This window comes from Meriones unguiculatus, chromosome X (assembly GCF_030254825.1).
Source record: "Meriones unguiculatus strain TT.TT164.6M chromosome X, Bangor_MerUng_6.1, whole genome shotgun sequence".
Lineage (NCBI taxonomy): Eukaryota > Metazoa > Chordata > Mammalia > Rodentia > Muridae > Meriones > Meriones unguiculatus.
In genome coordinates, this window is record NC_083369.1 from 81,527,133 (window position 1) to 81,552,802 (window position 25,670).

General features: G+C 33.9%; 1 protein-coding gene across 3 annotated transcripts in view; it reads right to left on the reverse strand.

Annotated features, from left to right (window-relative positions):
• Window positions 1-3,005: 3,005 nt before the first annotated feature.
• Window positions 3,006-25,670, reverse strand: part of Thoc2 (THO complex subunit 2) — a 114,979-nt gene continuing 92,314 nt past the window's right edge. The window contains exons 29-39 of one of the 3 annotated variants that reach the window (XM_060375258.1): window positions 25,322-25,500; window positions 24,999-25,101; window positions 17,858-18,288; window positions 17,609-17,667; window positions 16,158-16,193; window positions 12,130-12,267; window positions 11,722-11,791; window positions 11,479-11,639; window positions 8,057-8,133; window positions 7,547-7,592; window positions 3,006-5,652 (exon numbers count right to left, since the gene is read on the reverse strand). In XM_060375258.1, coding sequence (XP_060231241.1) covers window positions 7,565-7,592; window positions 8,057-8,133; window positions 11,479-11,639; window positions 11,722-11,791; window positions 12,130-12,267; window positions 16,158-16,193; window positions 17,609-17,667; window positions 17,858-18,288; window positions 24,999-25,101; window positions 25,322-25,500 — 1,282 coding nt within the window. In that variant the 3' untranslated portion in view covers window positions 3,006-5,652; window positions 7,547-7,564. Of the gene's footprint in view, window positions 5,653-7,546; window positions 7,593-8,056; window positions 8,134-11,478; window positions 11,640-11,721; window positions 11,792-12,129; window positions 12,268-16,157; window positions 16,275-17,608; window positions 17,668-17,857; window positions 18,289-24,998; window positions 25,102-25,321; window positions 25,501-25,670 lie in introns of all 3 variants that reach the window. The other 2 variants (XM_060375257.1, XM_060375256.1) reach the window with 2 other exon arrangements.

Sequence of the window (25,670 nt, forward strand, 5' to 3'; positions counted from 1 at the left end):
GCACCCTTATCAGGCAACACATAACCACCTCTAAGTTCAATTACAGCAGTACTGGCATTTTCTTCTAGTCTCTTCAGGCACCTGTATGCAGGTAGTGTACATAGAAGGAGGCAGGCAGATGGGCAGACAGACACAGAAATTCTGCTTAAGGAAAGCTACTATGTTCTAACATCGATGTAGTCCTTCTTAATGCCCCAAGTAAAGATTACTTTTATTTACTGAGAAAGAAATGCTAGCTGGCCATGAAAATGCACGTCTGCAATCCCAGTACTCATGAGGACTGTGAGTTCAATGCCTGCTGGAAATACATAACCATGTCCTACCTCATCCTCCCAAAATGCTAACTACTACCAACTTCCCAGTTCAAAATCGGTCATGTAGTATTTTCTAGGTCTAACTTATTTTGCTTAAAAAGATGATCTCAACTTCCAGCCACTTCTCTGCAAATGATACAATTGTATTATTATTTTACAGCTATAGCTGTAAAAAGCTCCCATTTTGTGTGTGTGTGTGTGTGTGTGTGTGTATCACACCTTCTTTACTCATTCATCCATTAATGGGGGAAAGCCTAGTTTCTTATCTTGGCTATTTTGAACAATGAGGCAGTAAAACAGATGTGCAGGAATGTCTGTGGGTCATTGATAGAGTCCTTCCAATATATAAACGCAGGAGAGGTATCACTGGCTTTCATGATAGATCTATTTTTTAGACTTTTGAGGAATCTCCATACTGATTTTCATGCTGGGCGCTCCACCTTACACAATATATTAAGGGTTCCTCTTTCTTCGTACCCTAGACATTTATGATGTTTTCTTAATGATGGACATTCTGAGGTGAGATGGAATCTCAGCGTAGTTTCAATTTGCATATCCTTGATAGCACAGGATGTTCGCTGGCCATTTGTATTTCATCTGAGATTCATTGTACATTTGAAAAATATATTCAAATTATTAATATATATGCATATATATTAATGTTATATACTTGGCATAGATGTTCTACTATGCTGCAGATTGTCTCTTCACTCTGCTAGTTGTTTCTTTTTCTGTTTGGAAGTTCTTTAATGTCATGAATTCCCGCCTGTCAACTGCTGCCATCATTTCCTGAGCTATTGAAAGACATTTTCAAAAGTCCTTGTATATGTTTGTATCTTGAATTGTTCTATGTCTTCTTCTATCAGTTTCAGCCTCGGGTCTTTAGTTAAAGCCTTTAGTCCATCTGAATTTGATTTCGTGCATGATAAATATGGATGTACTTTCTTCCCTCCACACGTGGATAGTTTTCCCAGCATAATTCATTCAGAGGCTAATCACTTTGTCAAAATGTGGCTATACCTGGGTGGTTTTGGAATTTCCTATTAGTTTGTGTTTGTGCCAATGCCATGTTATTATTATGGTTGTATAGGGTAATGAAATCAGGTGATATTTCCAGCAAAACTCTTATTTAGGATTGCTTTGTCTGCTCAGGATACATATTAAGTGTTAGGATTTTTTTTTTTTAATGTCTATAAAGAATGTCTGGGATTTTGTTGATCATTTTGGGGAATGCAGCCATTTTCGTATTAATTCTGTCAATTCGTGAGCATGTCTCTCCAAATAAGCTCTTTAATTTTGTTTGTTTTGATGTTTTCATTATAGAAGACTTTGGCCTCCTTGGTTAGGTGTATTCTTGGTTGTTTTATTATTTTTAAATTATCGCAAACAGGATTGTTCTTTCTGACTTATTTCATGGCAAGTTTTTTAGTAATACATAAAACAGATATTGACTTGTGTGCTGATTTTCTATCCTACTATGCTAAAAATGTCCATCAGATCTAAGATTTTTTTTTCGAGAAAGGCCTTTAGAATCTTTTATATCATGTTATTGCAAAGATAATTGGATTCTTCCTTTCCTACATTCAAGTGAATCCCTTTTCCATCTCTGGTCTTTTTGCTCTAGCTAATACACTCAGTACTATAATGAGTAAAAAAATGGATACAGTGGGAACCCTTGTCTCATTAAGGATTTTAAACAGTTTATCTCAATTGAGTATACTGTTGGTTATAGTTTTGTCAGTCTTTTACTGTCAAAGCACATTATGCATTATTCCTATAACCATAAAGTCCTTAAAACATGAATGAAATTAAAAGAAAGCACTTCTTAAACATTTCACACAGATGATTTCAAAGTAAATTGTTATTTTCTCAAAGTCACAGATTGCTTTAATGAAGGTTTTGGTTTTTTTTCCTTTTGCAATGTTTTATGCCAGGTATGTTATAGGTGTTCAACACTCAATGCACAAACCACACTCCAACAAATAATTTTTCTGCTCATCTTCTGCAAATTACAGTTACCTGAAAATGAACATCATAAACTTATATTCTTTTGCCAATTCTTAGGGTTGCCACTTCTTAATCCTCTTTTATAAAACTACCTTTTCAACTCTGAGAATTGGATATTAGACATGTTTATTAGACATGTCCAAATTCCACAGCTTACACCAAGTGCAAAAATAATCAAATAATGTTTCCATATTATTAGGTGTTATTTGACAATGTAGCCCATGCAGAAAAAAATTAAGGGCTAAAAAATTACTGAATTAACTTTTCTAAGTTATGCTAAATAAGTAACATACACAATGATATAGTCATTTGAGAAAACTATTGTTTATTTAGAAAAAAATGGTTACACTGGTAGAATTCAGTAGATAAAAAATTCTCTTAAAAATGTCACGTGAAACTTTTCCAGATGTAAGTTTAGCAATACAAAGCTCCGGTAGCTGTAAAATTAAAACACAATTAATTTTTTATTCCCTTCCCCGCCCCCCAGAGATTTCCTAATTACAAGGTAAGATGGCAAGGGACAAGTGAGAGAGCGCTGGTATATTTTTCTTTGTAGAACAGGTTTTAATGTTGTACACATACTATATAAAACGATTCTTAGGCGTTGCATAAGACAGTGTTCCACTTTATTTTTAGTGACTAATATTAAAAGCAGGCCAAACAAAATTGAGTACTAAAATGAGGTAAATTCAAAATCATTCAATAGCTGTTTATTTTCAGTTTCAAACATTAAAAAGGAAACATTTCAAATCGGGGGGTGGGACCAAAATCCAGGCAATATTTACTCAAAAGTGAAATTCTCTACACATGTAACCTTATTTGCTTATTGGAAAGTATATGCAGCACATTGTGCTAAAATATGGAATAATTAACACTTTCAGCCATTACTGAAAATAAACATGTAGAAATTAAGCAACAAGTTAAAGTACATATAACACAACAATTTTAGGTTTTCTGCATGGAGCAATAAAGAATATAACTGAAAATGGGCCTGCTCCATTCACAACTCTCAGAAATCTACTTAGGAAAATAAAATCCTGGTCACAGCTGTATGATTTCATTTCATTCTTTCTACCTGAAAGAAACAAATTGGTACTATTGATGATAGGCATGAAGCAGAGGCTGAGGGAAAGGCAAGGAGGAAGGCCAATGCAATAAAAGAAGAGGGCAGAGAGGGAGGGCCAGAGAGTAATAGAAAGAAAAGAAAGGAGGAAAGGAAAAAAAAAAAAACCATTTAGGAAGAAACTTCAGTGAATTCTGCAAATAACAAAGGCCTGAATGAAACCCCCCCAAAAAAATGCTAAAATATTTCTGTCTTTATTCATTTTTAGAAATTATTAAGACATTATTAATTTTAAGAAACACTGATACGCATTTTCAGTGTTTGAGAGGGAAGAAGGACTGTGGAAAAGAGAAAAAGATTAAAGACTAACAATTACATTCTATAGGCACAAGGAAGAATGTATCAAAAAATAAACAACATTTAGCAAAGGAAAGGAACCTAATTTTTTACAGGATAAACCAAAAGAAATAGAAAAATGACTTCATTTTTTTCACAAGGTCACAATTTTAATAGTGAATTATATTAAGATGCAATGTCTGCTAAATTATAAAAATTGCTTTAAAAATATATTGGCTCAATTATACTCATTTCCTTTCCTTTATGTAGACATTTTTCAAATACTGCATAATGAAATAAATTCAAAACATGATCATTACAGCATGTTTCATATAATTTCATATCTGCCAAACATTGTTCTCAAATTTTAAATTAATGCTTAACATATTAAAACTGTATTAATAAAAATACTACATTCACACAGTTCCTAAAATAATAGCTAGAAGGGGCCTTAGATAATATCACACTTGCGTGAAATGCTGACAAATAATTTACACATCATTTCTACAAAGCAGTCTGTTCATACCATATATCATCTTGACGTCAATTATAAATTTGGATACACTGATGTTGAGCTTACAATTTTAATACTTAAAAAATAACTGTTCCTGTCCATAAATTAATAAATGGGTAAACAAAACATGATGCACATTCACTCTATGGAATATATAACCATAAAAAGGAATGGATTATTGACACATGCTACACCATGGATAAATCTTGGTAACACAACGGTAGTTGAAAGAACCCTGGCCCCCAAGGACACAATATTGCACGATTCCATTTATATGAAATGTCCAAAAACAGACAAATTCATAGGCAAAAAATGTGTCAGTAGCTTCCAGTGGCTGAAGAAAGGAGTTAAGATAATGTGCAGTATTTTCCCACCTAAGCTGTCAATGTGAAGATTATACCACGCCTGCTCTCCCATTTAAGTCTAACTTTTTGTGAAGTTGACATTCGACTCCAAGAACTGAATTTAGCTTTCTCTTTCATGTTTAAAAAAAAAAAAAAAAAAAAAAAAAGAATGACTGCTAACCAGCATGGTCTGCAATTAGACTGTAGTGATGATGGCACTACACAGTGAATATACTAAGGACCACTGAATTGTCCACTTTAAAATGGTGACTGTATCTCAGGTTTTTAGATTGAAAATGAATAATGTTCCAATAAAGAACATCACGATATTCATATGACTATACTTGTGAGAATAAGAAATGAGTCCTTGATCGTTATGATATCTATGTAATGTTCCAATAAAGAAAAAGAACATCATTATTATGGTATCCATATGACCATAATAAGAATAAGAAATGGGGTCTCAATCAAGATGATGTCACACCATGAGAATTCCTTAAGGACAAGGAAACTTTTGATGACATATTTAAGGATGCATTAAAACGTAAAATTGTTGTTGCTGTCAAACAAACGTAAAGATCTTTCCCAAGAACTGGAATTAAATTTAAAATGTTTACAAGAAGCTAAAACCCTCCAAGCAACATAATCATCCCAATGTTTTCACACTTAACAGAGTTCACACACAAAGGCAACCTATCTACATCATTAAGGAATTGGTTCCACGAGGCAATTTCCTTTCCTTTCTGAGAAAGAAGGATGAACTAAAAGTCAGTTAGTGAATTTCTCATTAGATGCTGCTTCTGGATGGCATATCTCAAGTAAAAATTGTATGCACAGGGATCTTGCTCCAAGAAATTGCCTTCAGGTGAAAATAATGTTCTGAAAAAATCAGTGACTTTGGAATGTCTTGTCAAAAGGATGGTGGTGGGTATGCATCTTCTGACTTAAAGCAGATTCCCATAAAATGGACAGCACCAGAAGCTCTTAATTATATGAGATATCTTTCTGAAAATGACTCATGGAGCTTTGGCATCCTCCTAGGGGAGACGTTCAGCTTAGGAGTCTGTCCACACCCTGAAATGACAAACCAGCAAGTACAAGAGCAAGTGAAAAGAAGATAATGGATGTTAGTAAAGACATCACAAAAGTGTCCACAGAGTCTTATTCAATAATGTCGAACTTTGAGGGTTACACTTGAAATCTGCTCCAAAGTTCAATGCAGTTCAGGAAAAGGTAGCTGCTATCAAGCATACTTATAACCATAGAATTTGAGAGGATGAAACAGGAGGATCACAGTGGGTTAGATGCCAACCTGTGCTATACAAAATTCCAGGACAGCTTGAGCTACAAACTGAGTCCCTGTCTGAAAAATCCCAAAATAACAATAAGGCATAGTAATGAAACAGTACCAAACACAGACTTCAGGATTCTGTCCTCAATACAATTAAAATTTTATTCTCATTAACACTGAGCTTATACTAATAATATGGAACATTCTTCTAAGTCTATTATTAAATAATGTTATTTTAAAAATAAATGTGTGCCACTGAACAATTATAAATAAGCAAGTTAGCCTACAAATCTATGGGGTTCACAAAAACCTGTATTTTTAACTTAGGATTTTGTTGATATTTCTCAAAATAGTTTTCTACTGCATGCTCAGTCCTCCATCACACAAATACACTGGTTTGAATTTAAAATTGTACTGTTAATATCGCTGAGAACACGATCAAACACACCTATTCTGCTGAGAGCAGATTACATGCTTAAGTGTCAGTTTATATTGGTACTTATCTCAATGTCCTCAATCCTTTTTTCACCTGATTCAATAGTTCATGGATGTCTCATAAAGTAGCCTTGTGATGATAATAAAAAATTTAAGAGAAACTATAAAATACAAACCTGCCCAAATAGTAGCTAACTCACGGTTAAGTTTCTACATCAAAGGAGGTACCATAGTACTGTGTTTCCTGCATTCACTATCGTGTGAAGATATCATGATTTAGTGATTCGGCCCATTCAATGCTTATTATTGCTTCCCTTCTCCATATACTCAAGTAGCTCCCAGATATTTCTCAGCCCTAAATAACACTAAGTAGGGTTTGTTATATATCTGGTTCCATAAATTATTAGAAGCAGCTCATATTAGAGATAAGGTATAAACAGTATATTATAGTATTAAGTGATAATTACAATGGAAGCAAAAAAATGAGCAATAAAAAGAAAAGTCAACTTCAAATAAGTCTATCTGGAATCATTAATGGAAGAGATAAACCATCCTATATACTTCAATAATCCTATAACATCCAAGAATAACAATTCAAATGCTAAGTCCTCAAAAAAAAAAAGAGGCTAAATTAGAATACAGTCTGTCCACTACGGTGGTCATATAATTTATGTTAAGATAGTTAAGCATTTTTATGTATCATACAGAGCAAATGCATTGCCTTGAAAACAAATGTGCCTACTTAAAATCTACCTAAAAGTACAGAACATAATTCCTGACTTTCTAAAACATTAGCAGTGGCAGAAAGAAAAGAACAAAGAACAGAAGACACTGAAGTCCCACCCCTAAGTGTCAACTCTATTTCCTAATGCCTCTAGAACCTGCTTCAACCTTTCACTTTTAATTTCTTCACCTGTAAAGTATAAACACCACCACTACTTATTGGGCTACAGGTGCTTTAAAAACATAATTGATTATCCAGAAAACATGGAACTAGGTTGCAACGACACAGCCAGAAATTATTAAACATATCTTGATTTTTTAAGTGTAACTAATAAGCAAGCTTAACGTAAAAAGAGCTTTAAAATAAGTGAAAATTTTATATCTATACACAAAAAGCCTCTCAGGATATTCAGGTAAAATTCAAGTAGCTGTATCCTGAAAAACAGATCTAGTTGCTTTACCATTTTCAGACCTCCTTTAGGTAAATCTCTAAATGAAAAGGAGGAGGAAAATACTCACCTTAGTTGAAAGCGTTCATTATCTGTGCTTGTCAGAGGACTTATGAGTAGATGACAAATTAAGGGAAAACAACTTTGGGGCATGCAGAATAGTGTCCAAACTTAATTGGCTCTGCTCAACCTAGTAACCTCAAGCTCTAGGAACTCTGCATATGTGTCATTTCATTCTGTCATTCTTGTCACTATGTTCCCGAGCCCAAGGGAGTCACTGTTCCTCTTTTTATGTTTTCTTGGTAACTATACAAAGAGATAAGACCAACAAAAAGACACAGATTCTATAAAACTTATGCCCTAAAACATCTCAGTCACTACAGAATTATTTTTTAAAAATCAAGAAGATTGAATCTCTTGTTTTCAGATCATACACTGAGGGTTAACTAAAAATATCACTTAAAAAATAATAAGCTCCTGCATACTTACACCACATACAAGAAAGGTTTAAGTCTAAATATGAACAGTATCAAATCATTCTATTAGAGTAAGTGAAATATAAACAAGAAAAAAAGGATATTGTTTCTTCTCTTCCTTTCCTCCTGAACTATCCCGTTTTTCTTTCTTTTCTATCTTTTCTTTGTCATGCCTGGATTCCTATGAGGAATGATGGAATTAGTTGGGGAAGGAAAAATCAAATACATTAAAACACACACACACACACACACACACACAGAGCTTAAAATTCCCTTTTATCATCTACCAGCTATATTTTTTCATCCACTAGCCTTATTTTTTCATCAAAAAACTTGCTTAATATGAGAGCAAAGCTACATGCAACAAAAGAAAAAAATGGGAACACTGAACTCCAAAAGTAAAAACATTCATGTACCACCACAAACTGCAACAGCTTATAGAACAGGAAATGGTATTTGCGAAAGATGAATGAAAGCTAAATATCTAGAATATCTAAAGAAATCTTAAAAGTGAGTGTCATAAAAGACAACTCATTTTGAAAACAATAAAAGTATGTGAAGAGATTTCTCCAAAGAAGATATACAAATACACAGAGGAGACAGATATTTGGCACCAATAGTTACCGAGGAAATACAAATCAAAACCATAATGAATTATCACTCACATCCAGTAGGATGACTGTGAATAAACTAAAAATACAAAGTAGGCAGTGTTGACAAGGATGTACAGAAACTGCGACCTGATGTATTGCTAATAGAAATGCAAACTATATAGCCACTGTGGAAGTTTGGCAGCAATTCAAAAAAGCTAAACAAAATTATCTAATAACTTAGAAATTCTATCCCTAGAAAACTGAAGGTAGTCAAATGAATTATTTCATACCAGCACACAAATGGTCAATGAATAGCCAAAAAGTGGAAATGATCTAAAAATACTACACATGGCTAGGTGTGGTATCTTTCACCTATAATCTTAGAACCAGGAAAGCTGGGGCAGGAGGACTACAAGTTTAAGGATAGAATGAAGTATTGAGGAAGCTCGAAGCCAGCTTGGGCTACTAAGGGAGGCCCTGTCTCAAAACAAAACAAAAGTTCATCAACTAAAAATGATTAAACAAATGTTGTATATTTAGATAATAAAATATTATTTGGTCATAAGATATTAAGTAATGGTAGATACAATATAGAACAGCTTCAAACCATTCTAACAAGGCAGATACAAAAGAGCATATTTTATAATTTTACTTATATGAAACATTAAAAATAGGTAAATCCACAGAGACAGAAAGCAGATTAGTGGTTGCCAAGGAATGGGGAAGGCAAAGTGAGGAGTGAATGTATCATGAGCCTAGGTTTCCCCTTCAGGACAATTAAAAATATTTTGGAACCAGACAAGCAACAAATGTGCAATACTACAAATATACATACCACTCAATTCAGTGGTTCTCAACCTTCCTAATGCTACAATCCTCATGTTGTGATGACAGCAACCATAAAATGATTTTCATGTCTACTTCGTAACTGTAATTTTGCTGGTGTTATGGATTGTAATGTAAATATTTTTAGAGAAAGGGGTTTGCCAAATGGGCCATGACCCACAGGTTAAGAACCACTGACAATATTCTATGTGAACCCAACTCCTAGGCATATATCCAAAACTGCTCAATTGTACAAGGACATTTGCTCAATGATGTTTGTAGCAACTTTATTCGTAATAGCCAGAACCTGGAAACAACCCAGATTCCCCTCAACTGAGGAATAGACACAGAAATTGTGGTACCTTTACACAATGGAATACTACTCAGCAATTAAAAACAAGAAAATCATGAAATTTGCAGGCAAATGATGGGATCTAGAAAAGATCATCCTAAGTGAAGTATACTAGAAGCACAAAGACATACATAGTATATTTACTTACAAGTGGATATTAGACATATAAAATAGGATAAACATACTAAAATCTGTACACCTAAAGAAGCCAAACAAGAAGGAGGACCCTGGATAAGATGATAAATCCTCACTTAGAAAGGCAAACTGGACAGACATTGGAAGAGGGAGAAAACAAGAAACAGGACAGGAGCCTACCACAGTTGGACTCTGAAAGACTCTACTCAGCAGGGTATCGAAGCAGATGCTGAGACTCCTGGTCAAACTTTGGGCAGAGTACAGGGAATCTGACTGTCTCTGACATGAACTCAGGGGCTGGCTTTTTGATCACCTACCCCTGAGGGGTGAGCAGCCTTACCAGGCCACAGATGAAGACAATGCATATAGTCCTGGTGAGACCTGATAGGCTAGGGTCAGGTGGAAGGGGAAGAGAACCTCCCCTATCAGTAGACTTGGGGAGGGACATGGGAGAAGAGGAGGGAGGGAGGGAGTAATTGGGAAGGGAGGGGGCCACAGCTGGGATACAAATTGAATAACATTAATAATAATAATAATAATAATAATAATAATAATAATAATAATAATACAACTAAAAAAAGTACAGAAAAAAAAACTGAAAAAGAACAGCCTATCTTTGGAAGCATACAGAATTAAATTATCTGTTTACTTTTCTAAAACTTCTTTTAAAAATTAAAAGTACACTACACATTTCTAACATTTAGAGTAATGCTTTGTAAACAGTTTCCAACTTAGTAATTGCTTGCCAATTATTTTATAGAGCATCTTGAGATTTGAGTATCAATTAGTAATATTTAACAGAATGTACTTTATATAGATAGATAGATAGATTTCAAGAATAAAGAAAAACAAAAAACAAAGAACTGTGGGTAGAAGTAAACATAAAGAATTGGAGTGATGAGCCAGATGGTGCTGGCACATGCCTTTAATCCCAGCACTCGGGAGGTCTGCAGAGTAAGTTCCAGTACAGTCAGGGCTACATGGAAAAACCCTGTCTTGAAAGGAACAAAATGAAACAAAACAAAAACAAAACCTGATGTGGTGAGAGTAAAATGGAGATAAACAGAATTTCAGAATATACTAATTCTAACTTTATAATCATGTAGGACTGCTCTAGATCAACTTTTCCAACCAGAGTACCTACTACCTCTCAAGCCTCCTGTTCCCATTCCAAAATAATTAATGCGATTATCTGGCAGGAATGTACATCATAAACTGAGGCACTAAATTCACAAGGTTTAACTATTTTCCTCACAAGCCCCTATACCTAGATGAAGAGCCATATACAATTAATGGCTGCTATGAGAGGAAAATACTCGGCCTTCTCTAAGGACAAGTCCCTGAGAGTTATCCAATCTCAAGTGGTCAGTCCTAAACACATACACACATGAGCAGCACAAAATGGACTCAGTAGGTTTTCTTATAGAAACATATAGGTACAGCAAATAATTTAAGAAAAGGTCTTTAAGTTTAGAGGAAGTTGAGGAAATACACAAGAAAACTGAGAGTCAAGAGTGTGGGACAGAAATGGTATAAATACAGTACTTATATATAGCAGTCTCAAAAAATAATAAAACACGTTTTCCAAAAAGTATACAGTTCTTTTGTGTTCCTAATTTACCTTTTTGCCACCAGAGGAGATTTTATCCATCTTCTCAGATTTAAACGAATCACTACTGCCTTTTTCTTTGCCTGAAGATTTTGACTTATTTTTCTCTTTGTCTTTCTCATTTGAATATTGAGACTCACACGGACTCTCACTTTTGTGTTTTGAAACCCCCACTAAAATTACAAAAGAGAATAATGAAAGGCTTTTCCAATTCACTCTGATGATTGCCTCTAAGGTACTAGTAAATTGACCTACTTGTTCCATTTTCCTCTTTCCGCCTCTTTGTTATGTCCGGTGGCACTTCACGGTCATTGTTTGAGTGATCCTAGAACCAAGAATTGTGAACTACATTGATCAAGGGTTATGTTTTTTTGTTGTTGTTGTTGTTGTGTTTTGTTTTTAAGTATTATTTTATACAAGAAAGATATCACTAACTAGCATTGGAGGATATTTGTAGTACCACACACTGGATAAAATGGCATCAAAGAGATTACTAAACTGAAGTTCCTTATTTACAGAAGATGCAACACATTTTAGGATGAAAATACCAGTTAATACTTGAAACAGACTGCTATGGAATAAAACAGTATTTTCTAAAAGCAGAAAAAAACATTACTATACACAAAATAAAGCTTTCCAAGCTAATTTTTTAAAATTACAAACCCTTTTCCGCTCTTTCCTGTCCTTTTCATCTTTTTTCTCTCTTTCTCTGGATCTTTCCCTTGACTTGTCCAAATCTTTCTTGTCCATTTCTCTCTCTTTACTCTTGGACAGTGGTGGAGGAATATGATTAATGTAGAGCTGTTAAAATTAAGGCAATATTACTAAAGATTATTAGTTTTCCAGTACTGTCAGCCTTTGGTATTTTTACTAGTCAAAACGAGTTATCTGCTTGTTTTATGAGAGCTAAAATAAAAGAATGTGACATATTTACAAAGGCTTTAATACTGGGCCTTATAAATATTTCCATTTTAACTCAGTTCATTATTGCCTCAACTGACATTTCACAGTAAATTCACAAGTCAGCATTTTCTTTGTCACTCTAGCATATAGAAGTATGTAAAAAACAGCAACTGGACTTTTTCTGCTGAAAAAAAAAAAGACAAAAACAAACAATACAAAACAAGCCCTTTGCAGTCATGGATATTTGAAAGTCTTACCATTTACTAATAAACAGTCAATGACAATGGGCAAAAAAGGTACAAATAAAACCTAGCCATGATTTTACTAGTAAGTCCATTTTGCCTACATATAAACCAAGCAATGATTATATCAAATATTTTTTAAATATAAAGACTGATGCATATTCTCTACTTTTGAAAGTACTGTAACTCTATCAAATGATGACAACTGTGAATTCTACCTAACTGGTTCTAAATAGCTCAGGAAACCATCAGGTCAGCTGAGGATGACTAAACTCAAAAGACTCAAAAGTGATAGAACAAATATTCTCTGTCAGAAGGTCTATTAGTAATAAAATATGCAAACATCAAGGTTATTTTAACCAAAGGAAAAAAAAAAGCCTACTTCTGAAAAAAAAAATCTTACTTTAAATGACAGTTAAAATATTTTTCTAATTGTGAAATTTATTCACATTTCTTTTCTCACATCCTAATATTATTTATGAACTAGATAAGACAAACTCAGTAATATATTACTGAATTACTCAACAATCTCTTTAAAGTACTGCTTCAGCTCTCCTACTACAACAGTATCCACCTCCCCAGTCCAAAAAGACATTTTTATCCATGCCTACTTGAATTCTGTACTGAAAAGAATTGAGACACTTGTCTAGGACCTTTAATATTAATAAGTAAATAATTCGTTCCTGACTGATATACACTCAAATTCTAGGGTTAGAAATATAGCAATTCATTTCTTCCACAGTGACTTTGTTAATAACTGACAACACCTTTGTCTACAAAACACAGTTTCTCACCACCTACTGAGTAGAATTCATACTTGTTTGTTTAGGCATTCTAAGCATACTGCATAATACAATTAAATCTTACAATACAGAAACCTAATGTTCTTTGGCCACCAGTAGTCTTTAACTTTTATCCAGTTTACCTTACTATAATGATTAATTTCTTCTATCTTAAAATTCTTAGGTTTTCAAAGATACCTTGAGAGTGATCAGCACCTAAACTGTCTCTCAGCTCTGCAATTTACTTTGCTATGGACTCTTTTATTATTTTTTTTTTGCCACTTCTGTAACAGAGTTTCCTTACTAACCACAAGTTATTTATTTTGGTCCATATTCATTTCTAGTACATCTCCAACTAGATGCCTTTTCCACTTGTATACACTTCTGAGAGGCTAGTACATACAATGAATGCTTAATATATATTTACCAAATAAAGTTAATGATGTGTTCGGACAATCTGTATGTAACATGTAGGGTTTTGTTGCTAATTTGATTTTATGTCTTTAGATTGAGATCATTAATATCTAATAGAAGACTATGACCAACTTTCAAAATCAAGCCTTCATTGAAAGAGAAGCATGTTGTACTCTCTTCAACATACATAGCTCCTAGTACTGCACTACCAAAATACAACTGATCAAAAGTAGAAATATGTGAGGTAGAAATGGGAGTAGAATGTGAGCTGATAAAATATATGTATACTATGTTAGGTATTAATCTCTAACACCTACAAAATAAATTGATGCACTACTTTACTATAAATTGAAAAATAAAAATATCCAATAATTATTAAGAAAGAAAATCCTGGAGGCAAAGCATAACTTTAAAAAAATTATACTAAAATTAAGGACACAATTCCATATGTACAAGTAACAAGGTAACGTGAAAGACAGACACATACAGTAAAATCTCTAAGAAGTAAAAGCTGCCTCAGAAACATTGAGGCTATATAAACTGCTCAACTTCCAGGAATGTTTATCCCAAGCCATTCAAATGTTATTAGATTTTCTATACAGTTAAAATTATAAAATCAGCTACTACACAAAAACACTACTCTGGAACACTTACCAAAGGATAAAGACTTCAACTTAAAGTATTTAGTGGCTAAATCTTACTGTAAGATCCCATGCTAAGCTAAGGACCTAAAAATGAAATGAGTCTCAAAATTTTTAATAGCATATTATAAGTCATTTTCATATTTTCTGATTCCATATGGAATAATTTATTGAATTTCAAATTCCCACAAAAATATTCTTGTATAAAAGTGCTGGAAAATTGACTTCAATTGCCATGTTTAAAAAAGTAATATAAACACACTAACGGAACTAAGGAAACCTTTACAGCTATTATTGAAATGGTTATGTTAAGAACTAAGAAACCTTAATTTTAGCTCACATTTTCAGTAATGACAAGTTGTATACCTCTGGGACTAGCTCAGTCTCTCATTTGTCAAAAAGACACTACCATCTGCCCTGTTTAACTCTTAGTACTGTTATAAACATGAGATGAGACAAATACATATTATCTAGACATGGAAAAACGGCAAAACACAACAAATGTAAGAAACCATAATCTTCATCATTGACAAGAAAACCTAGTTAATCTTAATACCAGGTTTCAAACCACTCTAACACATGCCTTAATAAATACTAGCAATTTAAAACTATTACATAAAGCCCATAAATATAAAACAACTCATACAAGCTACTGACTGTTAATATTGACAATACCATCCCAAACTGGCCTCAAAGACCTACTATATGCCTCAGTACACTTTTATGAAAATCAATAAAAAGGTTTTACTTTAAAATAAACTACTCCTAGTATAGCAGATAATATTTCAAATAATAGTTTATCTTAAAAAAACAATGCCATATTTTTAAGACACAGGCACTTTGGCTATGTAACCCATTAAGAGTTAGTAGTTGTTTACCCAGAATCAATAGACATTTCTCTTAAAAATAAAATCAAATGGCCATTTCAAAATTCCATTTGTAAAGAATCATGCTTAGCATATAAGTATAAAACAAAGTAGAAAAATCTAAGAAGATACAGATTTCTTAAGACAAAGTTACATGAACAATAGACAATTCAAGCATAATACTAAAATGAACTCTGTAATAAAATACACAAGCTGACTGCTGTTTTTAAGAATATCCAGGAGACTAGTATAAAAGGAAAAATTAATACTTACATATAAACATAGACACTAAATTGAGCACTCCTTTCCAGGAGAATGATTATTTTATATTTACTGTATCTCCTGGTGTTATGCCACAGCTATTAAAAGGATACTTCAGCAGAAGGAGACATAAACAAATTTATGGATTGAGATGGATTCAGTTCTTAAAAGTTTTAGGAATACAGCAAACAACTTGTTTGTTTGAGTTATCTAAAAACAAAGTAATAAAACTGGCAAGTTTTTTCTGTGACAAACCACCCATCCCAAACAAACCATCAACTCTCCTTTCTCCGAACCTTCTTGAATTTCTAGATTTTGAAGCATAAAAGAAAAATGCATAGTACAGCAAGCAAGAATATATAAAAAATACTGCCATATCACACACATAGCAATGTCTATAAATGGGCCATTGTCATCTGCTTTTATGTTTGTGGTAAGAATTTCTAAAGGTGATTCTATACAAACAGGGTGCTTTTTCCCATCATTCCTAGCATACAAATTTTACTAGGATGGTGGTACCTACTAAATAAAGGAAATTATTAATTTCTGGTTTACTTAGGCATGATTTTAAAAGACTCAAACCTTTGCTGAAGAGTCCTTGAGATCGATGAGACTGTCCTGTAGAAAATGAATGGAGATGACAGGTGAGCTGGCATAGTTCTCAGAACCCAGAGGAACTTTGGGAAGTATGTCTGTAACCTGGAAATAAACCAGCTATTTCTTGTGAGGATAAATTCCAGGAAATCATTATCAATATGCATATCAGCAATAAAAAAAAATCAAAACCATATAATGGAATTGTAATGTTAAAATTATAAATATTAAATATAAAAAATATAAAATTTTGTTGATTGAAAATTAAAAATAAATAAATGTCTATGCCACATATTTCATATTAAGCTTTAAGTAATTAAGAGGCTTTAAAAAGGTAAAACAGTTTTCTCCACCAAAAATTCCACCAGGGAAGAAAATTGACTAATATTTTCATAGCTAGATTTCTAATTAGATTTCAAAATTTATTCATCTATACCTCTGACATATATAAACATTTTATCCTAGCTAAAAAATTCAGTGGCATTAGAAGAAAAAATATTCCATAAAACAATCAATATTTTGTTGCAAAGTATTATGAATATTCAATCTCATGCCTCTCACAAACAAAAAAAAAATAGAAGAAAAGGAAATAAATTTCAGTATTCCACCAGTGCTCTGGATGAAGAATTAATTAACTTACATTTTTAAAAGTTCAATGTACTGCAAATTCAAAGATTCCATGAAATTAGATGACTTTAGAATTAAAATTAAATATGGAGCAAGGAATGGCTACCCTGAGTCTTCAAGAAGGCTACACCCACGATTTTGTGCTGCAGTTGAATGCCTGGGGTTTCTCTTTGCTGGGTGGTAGGACTGGATGCCACATCTGCTCTTATCGTTCAACTTGTTGGGAACCCAATGGGTATAAACAAACCTCCAAGGGAAGATACAACAGAAGCTGCATGCTCACTGAATAAACACAACTACAGGAGAACTCATCACCAAGGAGACTTTAAAATGGAACTCCTTTCAAGACTCCTTAGAAGGCACATCAGTATGAAGCTCATCAAGAAGCTTGATGAATTCAGAGGTATCTTGTTTATCCTGTATCATTCAGGAAGTCTTCATGACTATATAATCTTCAATATTTATGCCGAAAAATAGCTTCATTCTGCTGAAAAGATTCGTTTGCTTGTAGCTACCATTGCACTCCAAAAAGGACTGCTTAAAGCAGTGAGGCACTTCTGGGTAAAATTTCTCTTGCACTTTGAAACACAATAAAATTATTGCTAGGTCCTTGAAGTTCTAACATTTTTATAATAAAAATACTCAAAGGAAAAATCAGTCCACCAATACAGAAAAATTTCATTTTCTAATGCAATATAAAACCTCCAGTGGCTCCAGTGAATACTTGGCACAAAACTTGAAGGAAGTCAGGACATTGATATTCCAAACAGGTGAGCCTAATACGGATGCTGCCTTCCTCAGGCTATACTAACCTTTACTGTGGAGGAATGTGATGGAGAAGGATGAGTATCAATTTTGCGGCGTTTTTGTTCTGTTTGGAAAAAAAAAATAGTCATAATGAGGTATATTTCCAGTCATTCAAAATGCTTCAAAAAGTGAACAATTTTTTAGATCAAGTATTTGATGCACTAACAAAATCAAACAATTATCATATCAAGACAAAGAAACAATCAAACGCATAATTAGGACCAAAAGTAAATAAATAAAAAAGGTACACTTGCCCCTGTCAGGCTCCGAGATATCTGATCGGGGAACAGGTGACTTCAAGGACCCTGAAACTGGTGTTTTTTCTCCTCCTTTAACATTTTCCTTTGACTTCATTTCCTTTGCTACATCTCTTTCTCTGGATGGCTCCTTTTCTCTTTCCCTTTCTTGAGTCGATTTTGATTCTACACTTGGGACACTGGTCTTGAATTTCTCATCTTTGGCTTTTTCTTCCTTCTTGAATTTTTCTTTCTCTTTGTCAGACTTAGGTGTTCTTTCTTTTGTCTCTCTTGCTTTTTCATCTTTATTTGGCCGTTCTTCCTTTGGTTTTTCTTTACTATCTTTTCCAAGTACCCTGGCCTCTGGAGTTGTAGCTGGAGTCTTTTCTTTTTTCTCTTTTTCTTTCTCTTTTACTTTTTCTTTGTCATTTTCTTTAACGGCTTTGTTGCTTAAGAATAAAAAAAAAGTATTTTTTAAAAGAAAAATAGTCATTACATAATTACATATACCCCATATTTAAATTCATAAAAAATCCAGGAGTGGTAGCATATAATTTTAATCCCAGTACTCAAGGTAGAGGAAGGTGGATCTCTATGAGTTTGAGGCCAGCCTGATCTATAGAGCAATTCCAGGATAGCCAGGACTATTACATAGAGAAACCCTGTATTGAAAAGCATGCAAGCAAGGAAACTAACAAATAAAATAAAATAAAATAAAATAAAATAAAATAAAATAAAATAAAATAAAATAAAATAAAATAAAATAAAATAAAATAAAATAAAATAAAATAAAATAAATAAAATTTAATTTAATTTAATTTAAAGGGCTTTTATTGACTTAAAAATGTTGCGATACTAAGAACAACCCTCACAAAAATAAAGGACAGCTTTAGGATAAGTAATTCTTCACATGAAGCAAACAACACAAATTGTGATTAAAACAATGATTAATGTTTTATTTTGTTTAGGAAATTAAAATTTAGTAACATCAGATGATTTCGCACATATTCACAAATTTTGATAACAAAATAATAACCAAAAACATATCCAACAAACCAATTAAAGAAACTATCAATAAACAGACTGTATAAACTGTATAAACTACTTTCAAAATTACTATAAGCTGGTCTTTCATTAATAAGCCTTATTCAAATTGTATACAACAAGAACTGTATCTTAAAACTTCTTAAAATTTCATCATATGTATTTCCCTGAATATCTCAGAAGGAGAAATAAGGCTGATAAACAAAGCATAACTGTGTAAACTATAATTAGTAACAAATTAATCAAAATGAGAGTAAAGTAAATTCCAAAGACCAGTATATATGACTTTTGTACTGCTTGATTACCACTACCTACCATTCTATTCATGGTTGATGAAGTCTACATAGGAGAATCTAGGGGACTTTCAGGTAAGACAGCAGGCTGAAGAGCCAGAGTAAAAAGTAGATTCTATTCAAAGTTTTATATATATATGAAAAGGAGGAGGCAAAGACCTTCAGAAACTCACAAGGTACCAAAAAAGTACAGAGTAAAGAATGGGTGACACACAGAAAGAAGCCAGGCTAGACACAGCTCTAATCTCATGGACTCATGGCAGATATACCACATGTACGTGTATGTGCATGCATACACACACGCACACATACACACACAGAGAGACAGAAGTCCTATTCCAATGGCAGCCTTCATTACCTTTCAATCTACTTACAAATTTCAGTAAGAAAATGATGCCAATAGCAGGTGGGTAGACAGGAATCCCATTCTATCACTATGTATGACTAAGTGAGAAAGAAGAGGCCTGGAAAGTAGGAACCTCAATTTACCAATAAAGACAGTGTAGCTGACTGAATTAAAAACTAGACATAATTATTTGTTGTTTCCAAGAGAGACATATCACTGATAGAGATGCCTACAGAGTCAGCCTCAAAATAAAAAAAAAATAATAAAAAAGGTCAATGTATCAAGTATGTATAAGCCAAAAATCAAGCTGTCATAGCTCTTCTCGTAACTAACAAAGTAGAATTCAAACAAAAAGTTGCAATAGTTAAATAATGTAGTGATATGTAAATGAAACAAGAATATGTAACAACCATAAACCAGATGCACAGAATGTTGTGAATTTCATAAAACAAACATTAATGTCCATAAACAGTCACATAGGCCTTGATACAGTAACAGTGGATCATTTTGACATTCTACTGTTAACTTTAGACAGGTCATTCAGACTAAAAATCAAAAAAGAAACTACCTAGTTAAACTAAAGAGCAAATGAACTAGAGAGTATTTAATCCAACAGAAACAGAACGTACAATCTTTCCATCAGCCTACACCATGCCCTCTAAAAGAGACCTTATTCTGACCACAGTCTGTCTGCAAAAATACAGAATTGAAATGATTTTTTTTCTATTTCATTAAATCATACTGGAATATAACCAGAAATCAATAGCAAGAAAACTATAGAAACTACACAGAGATTTAAATATACCCATAAAAGACCAGAAAGTAGATGAAGAAATCAAGGGGGAATTTTAAAAATTTCAAGAATCAAATGAAAATGAAAGCACAACATACTACAATATTTCAGATATAACTAAAGAAGTTCTAGCTGTAAATGCTTACATTAAAAAATCAGAAGTCTCAAATAGTTCAATGATGTCTCACCAATAAAGAACAAGGCAAACCCCAAGGCACTCAATAGCAAGAAAAAATTGAGGGCAGGGAAGAAATTAATGAAACAGAGAGTAAAAGAAGAAAATAGAGAATCAACAAATCAGAGTTGGCCCTTTGAAAATTTTTTTAGAAATTGGTAAAGGTCTAGTCAAACTAGCCAAAACAGAAGATTCAAGTTAATAAACATTAGAGATGAAAAGAATGTGTTTCCTAAAGAAGATAAACAAGAAAGAGGACCAGGGGTAAGATGATCAATACTCACCTAGAAAGACAAAGGGGATTGACATTGGAAGTAGGAGAAAACAAGTAACAGGACAGGAGCCTACCACAGAGGGCACCTGAAAGATTCTACCTAGCAGTGTATCAAAGCAGATGCTGAGACCCATAACCAAGTCTTCGGCAGAGTGCAGGGAATCATATGAAAGGAGGAGGAGTTAGTATGACCTAGAGGGGACAGGAGCCTCACAAGGTCCAAATATATCTGGGCACAGGAGTCTTCTCTGAGACTGTTTTTCCAAACAAGGACCATGCATGGATATAACCTATAACCCCTACTCAGAAATATATCTGGGCACAGGGGTCTTCTCTGAGACTGTTTTTCCAACCAAGGACCATGCATGTATATAACCTATAACCCCTACTCAAACATAGCCCATGGTAGCTCAGTATCCAAGTGGGTTCCCTAGTAAGGGGGACAGGAATTGTTTCTGACATGAACTCAATGACTGGCTCAATAAGCTTCCCCTCTCCCCCGAGGGAGAAGCAGCCTTACTAGGCCACAGATAAGGACATTGCAGCCGCTCCTGAAGATACCTGATAAGCTAAGGTCAGATGGAAGGAGCGGAGGACCTCCCCTATCAGTGGACTTGGAAGGGGGCAAGGAGGAGATGAGGGAGGAAGGGGAGGATTGGGAGGGGAGAATTGGGAGGGAAAGAGGGAGAGGGTTACAGCTGGGATACAAGTGAATGCATAAAATTATTTAAAAATATATAAAAAAAGAAAAGAATGTGTTTATTGTTGATTCCAATGAAATCCACTACCATCAGGGAATAAAACTAAATAATCTTTTTAAAAAGGATAAATTCCTAGATACATATCACCTATCAAAATTAAATCAAGGGAATACAAGCAAATTAAATAAATCCATTACAAGCAGTGAAACAGGAGAAATGCCCAGAACCATTCAGACTGGCTAATAAATTCTACCAAATCTTTACAAAAGTGCCAATGCCAAAGATCCTCAAAGTGTTCCATAAAACACAAAATAAAAGAACACTACCAAACTCATTCTAAACAAAGCCAATATTACCCTTAAACCAAATTGAATAAATACAAAAGAATAAACTATGAGCTAATTCCCCTAACAAATTTTAAAATATAACTTTTATATCTTGTTTATTTATTTTATGTGTATAAGTGTTATCCTTACATGCATGTCTACGCCATCTATGTCAGTGTATGGCATGAATGCCCATTACCTACAGAGCCCAGAAGGAAGTGTCAGGTCCCCTGGAACAAGAGTTACAAATGTTTGTAAGCTGCCATATGGGTTCTGGGAATTGAACCTGGGTCCTTTGGAAGACCAGCCAGTGTTCTTAACCTTGTTGATCCATCTCTCTACGCTAAGATGCAAAAAAATCTTAAATTCTTGCAATTGGAATTCAGGAACACATTAAAAATCATGCTCCAGCAGCAAACTGGTTTTATTCCAAGGATATAAGAATTATTCAAGAAATATAATAAAGCAGATTGACTCAAGATTAAAAATCACAAGATTATATCAACAGCTGTGGAGAAAGAAAAAAACACCCCTTCATGAAAAAAGAAAAAGCCATAAGGAAACTAGAAATACAGGGAACATATAACAGACCTTCAAAAGCACTTAAAGCAAAATCAGAAATAAGACAGAGTACATTGTCCTATTCAAATTACAGTACTTTTATTTTAACATTAATTTTTTAAAGATGTCTGTTTTCTAATGAGAAGGAGTAAGACAGGGTGTGAAGCTGAAGAGGTAGGGAGGATCTGGGAGAATTTGGGGTAGGGGAAACAATCAGAATATATTTTATGGAAAAAAATCTATTTTTAATAATAAACAAATAAAATTTAAAAAGCAGAACTGACTTGACCATGAAATACCATGCTTATGGATTAGAAAAATCAATATTGTAAAAATGGCTCTATTACCCAATATGATCTAGATAGTCAATATAATCCCTATAAAATTCAAAGGAGATTCTTCATTTTGTTACAGAATTAAACACACACAGACACACACACACGCATGCACGCACATGCAAACACACACACACCTAAACCTGATAGAGATATACAAAAGACCTGGAATAGGCAAGCAATCCTCAGCAGAAAAGGCAATAGTGGAGGTATCACAATACCTGATCTCAAATTATACAACAGACCCATAGTGACAAAGACAACATGGTACTGGCACAAGAACAAACTTGTAGATCAGTGAAGATCACTGAAATAGTATACAGGAGCAAGAAAATAATGTACACAGCTACACTCACCTAATTTTCAACAAATGTATTAGAAACATAGATTGGACAGTATCTATAACAGACAGTACTAGGAAAACTGGATACTCACCAGTAAAGGAATGAAATTAGGTCTCTATTACTCATGCTGCTCAAAATCAATTCAAAATTATCAAAAGCCTTAATGTAAGAGTTGAAATTTTTAAACTGCTAAACAAAAACGAAGAAAAGCACTTCTAGGACAATAACCAAGAACTAACAAAGAGGTGAACTTGAAATTCACCTAATCAATAAATAGGCTAGTAATGAGCTCATAAATAGCTCATAGAAGGAATAAAGAATATAAACAGACAATAAATATTTGAAAAAGAATTCAGCATCTAGCCATTAGAGAAATGAAAATTAAATCTCTTTGAACCAGTCAGAATGGCTCTTGTCAAGAAAATAAATAAAACAAAAATAGTTGGTAAGAATATTGGTACAAAGCTATAAACTGCTAGTGGGAATGTTAACTGTTGCAGCCACTATAGAAGTCACTGTACAAGTGTCTCATTAAACTAAGAATAGACCTATCTCAGCTATTCCACTCCTGGTATACACCCAAAGGTCTCTAATTCAACATAACATGGAAATATTCACATATTTTTGTTTATTGCTGCACTAGTCACAATAAATGAAGCCAGCCTACACTGTCTATCAACAGAGTCACAGATTAAAAAAAAATGTGGTATACATACAAAATGAAATTCAGCCAAAATGAAAATTCAGATGATGGCATATGCTGGAAAATGTATTCAACTGGAAATCTTTTTGTTAACTGAAATTAGACAGGCTCAAAAGGCAAGTATAATGTTTCTGTTCATATGCAGAACCTAGATTTAAGTGTGTATATATCATATACACCATGAAACTAGAAAAGGGACCAAGAAAGAAGACTAAATCTTAAGAGAGGGACAAGAGACAGAAAGGAAGATAATATATTATATGAAAGATAATAACATGTTGAAGAGCAGAAGAGAGATTATTGGGAAAGAAGGGTACTAGCAAGAAACAATGGGAGCAAGAGAGACATGGGTTGGGGCAAATTATAATAAAGTATGAGACATACATATGGAAATGCCATAATTACTCTGTAGGCTAAATTAAAATGTAATTTTTTAAGTAAGAGAATTTTGGAGTTAGAAATATGGCTCTGTTTGTAAAATGCTTGCCAGGGAAGTATAAGAAAGCAAACTCAGCTTCCCAGAACCCACACAAAGACAAGCAAAATAGAACTCATCTGTGGAGGACCTCCCCTAACCATGGACTTGCAGAGAGGCATAGGAGGAGCTAAGAAAGGGACTATTTCTAACAGGAACTCAATGACTGACTCTCTGGTCTCCCCACCCCCGAAGGGAGGAGCAGTCCTCTTAGGCCACAGAGGAGGGCTTTGCAGCCAGTCCTGAAGATACCTGATAAAACAGGATCAGATGAATGGGGAGGAGGTCTCCTCTATCAGTGGACTTGGAAAGGGGCACGGTGGAGATGAGGGAGGGAGGGAGGGACTGGGAGGGAATGAGGGATGGGGACACGGCTGGGATACAGAGTTAATAAAATGTAACTGATAAAAAAATAATAATAAAAAAAGAAAAAAAAAGAAAGGGAGGGTGGGATTGGGAGGGGAGAAGGGAGGAAGCTACAGCTGGGATACAAAATGAATAAACTTTAATTAATATAAAAATAAAATAAAATAAAGAACTCATCTGTAATCCCAGTGGCTACTATGGTAAATGGGAGACAGAGAAAGTGGCCTAGTATTATATGCAGTAAAAAATGATCCATTTCAAACAAGGTGCAAGGGGTAGAGTAACATATGAATTTAGACATTGTGGCAAGCATGCAAGACCACTTACATACACATGAATGTGCATATACACGCATCACACACACAAAGAGACATACACATGAGAGACGGAGTTTAGAATTGTAACATATGGCAATGTTCTTACCTGTTAGAGCCACTATTTCCATTGCTTGAATTCCCTTTTGGTGTAGTACTAGAAGCCTTATTAACAGCTTTTGTACCACACTGAGATCTCTCCCTTGATTTATCTGAAATAAAAACAAGGTTTTTGTTAGAAATCTAAGCACAAACTGTGACTTCGCAGCAAAATAATTAGTAGATAATTGGAAAGGCCCAGGATGCTGCTTAATTCTTAATAGTTACATCTTGATAACTAGGGAATAAAAAACAGTACGAGGCTAGCATTGCAATTATCATGTGATAAAACATTTCAATATATTACTGAGAAGTGTCTACAAACAAGCATACCAGTCTCCTCAGTGCCACTTTCATCCGATTTAGATGCACTTCCTATGGATGATGAAGAAGTCCCACCACCAGGCCCATTCTGTACACTGGCAACAGCATTCCTTGGAGGAGGATCTTTGTGATGAAATTCATTTTCAGGTATCATATGTGACTTTCTACTTTTCAACTGCCCCGAGTAGCTGAAAGTCGCACAAAGTGTTTAAATACACATATACAAATAAAAAAAAAAAAAAAAGAAACACAGATATGGGGCTTAGTCAAATAAAATTAGCAAATTATTGACTCTGCCATTTGGTTCTAAAAAATAAAGCACTACTTTACAATATATTCTCCAAGGTCTTTTAGAGTG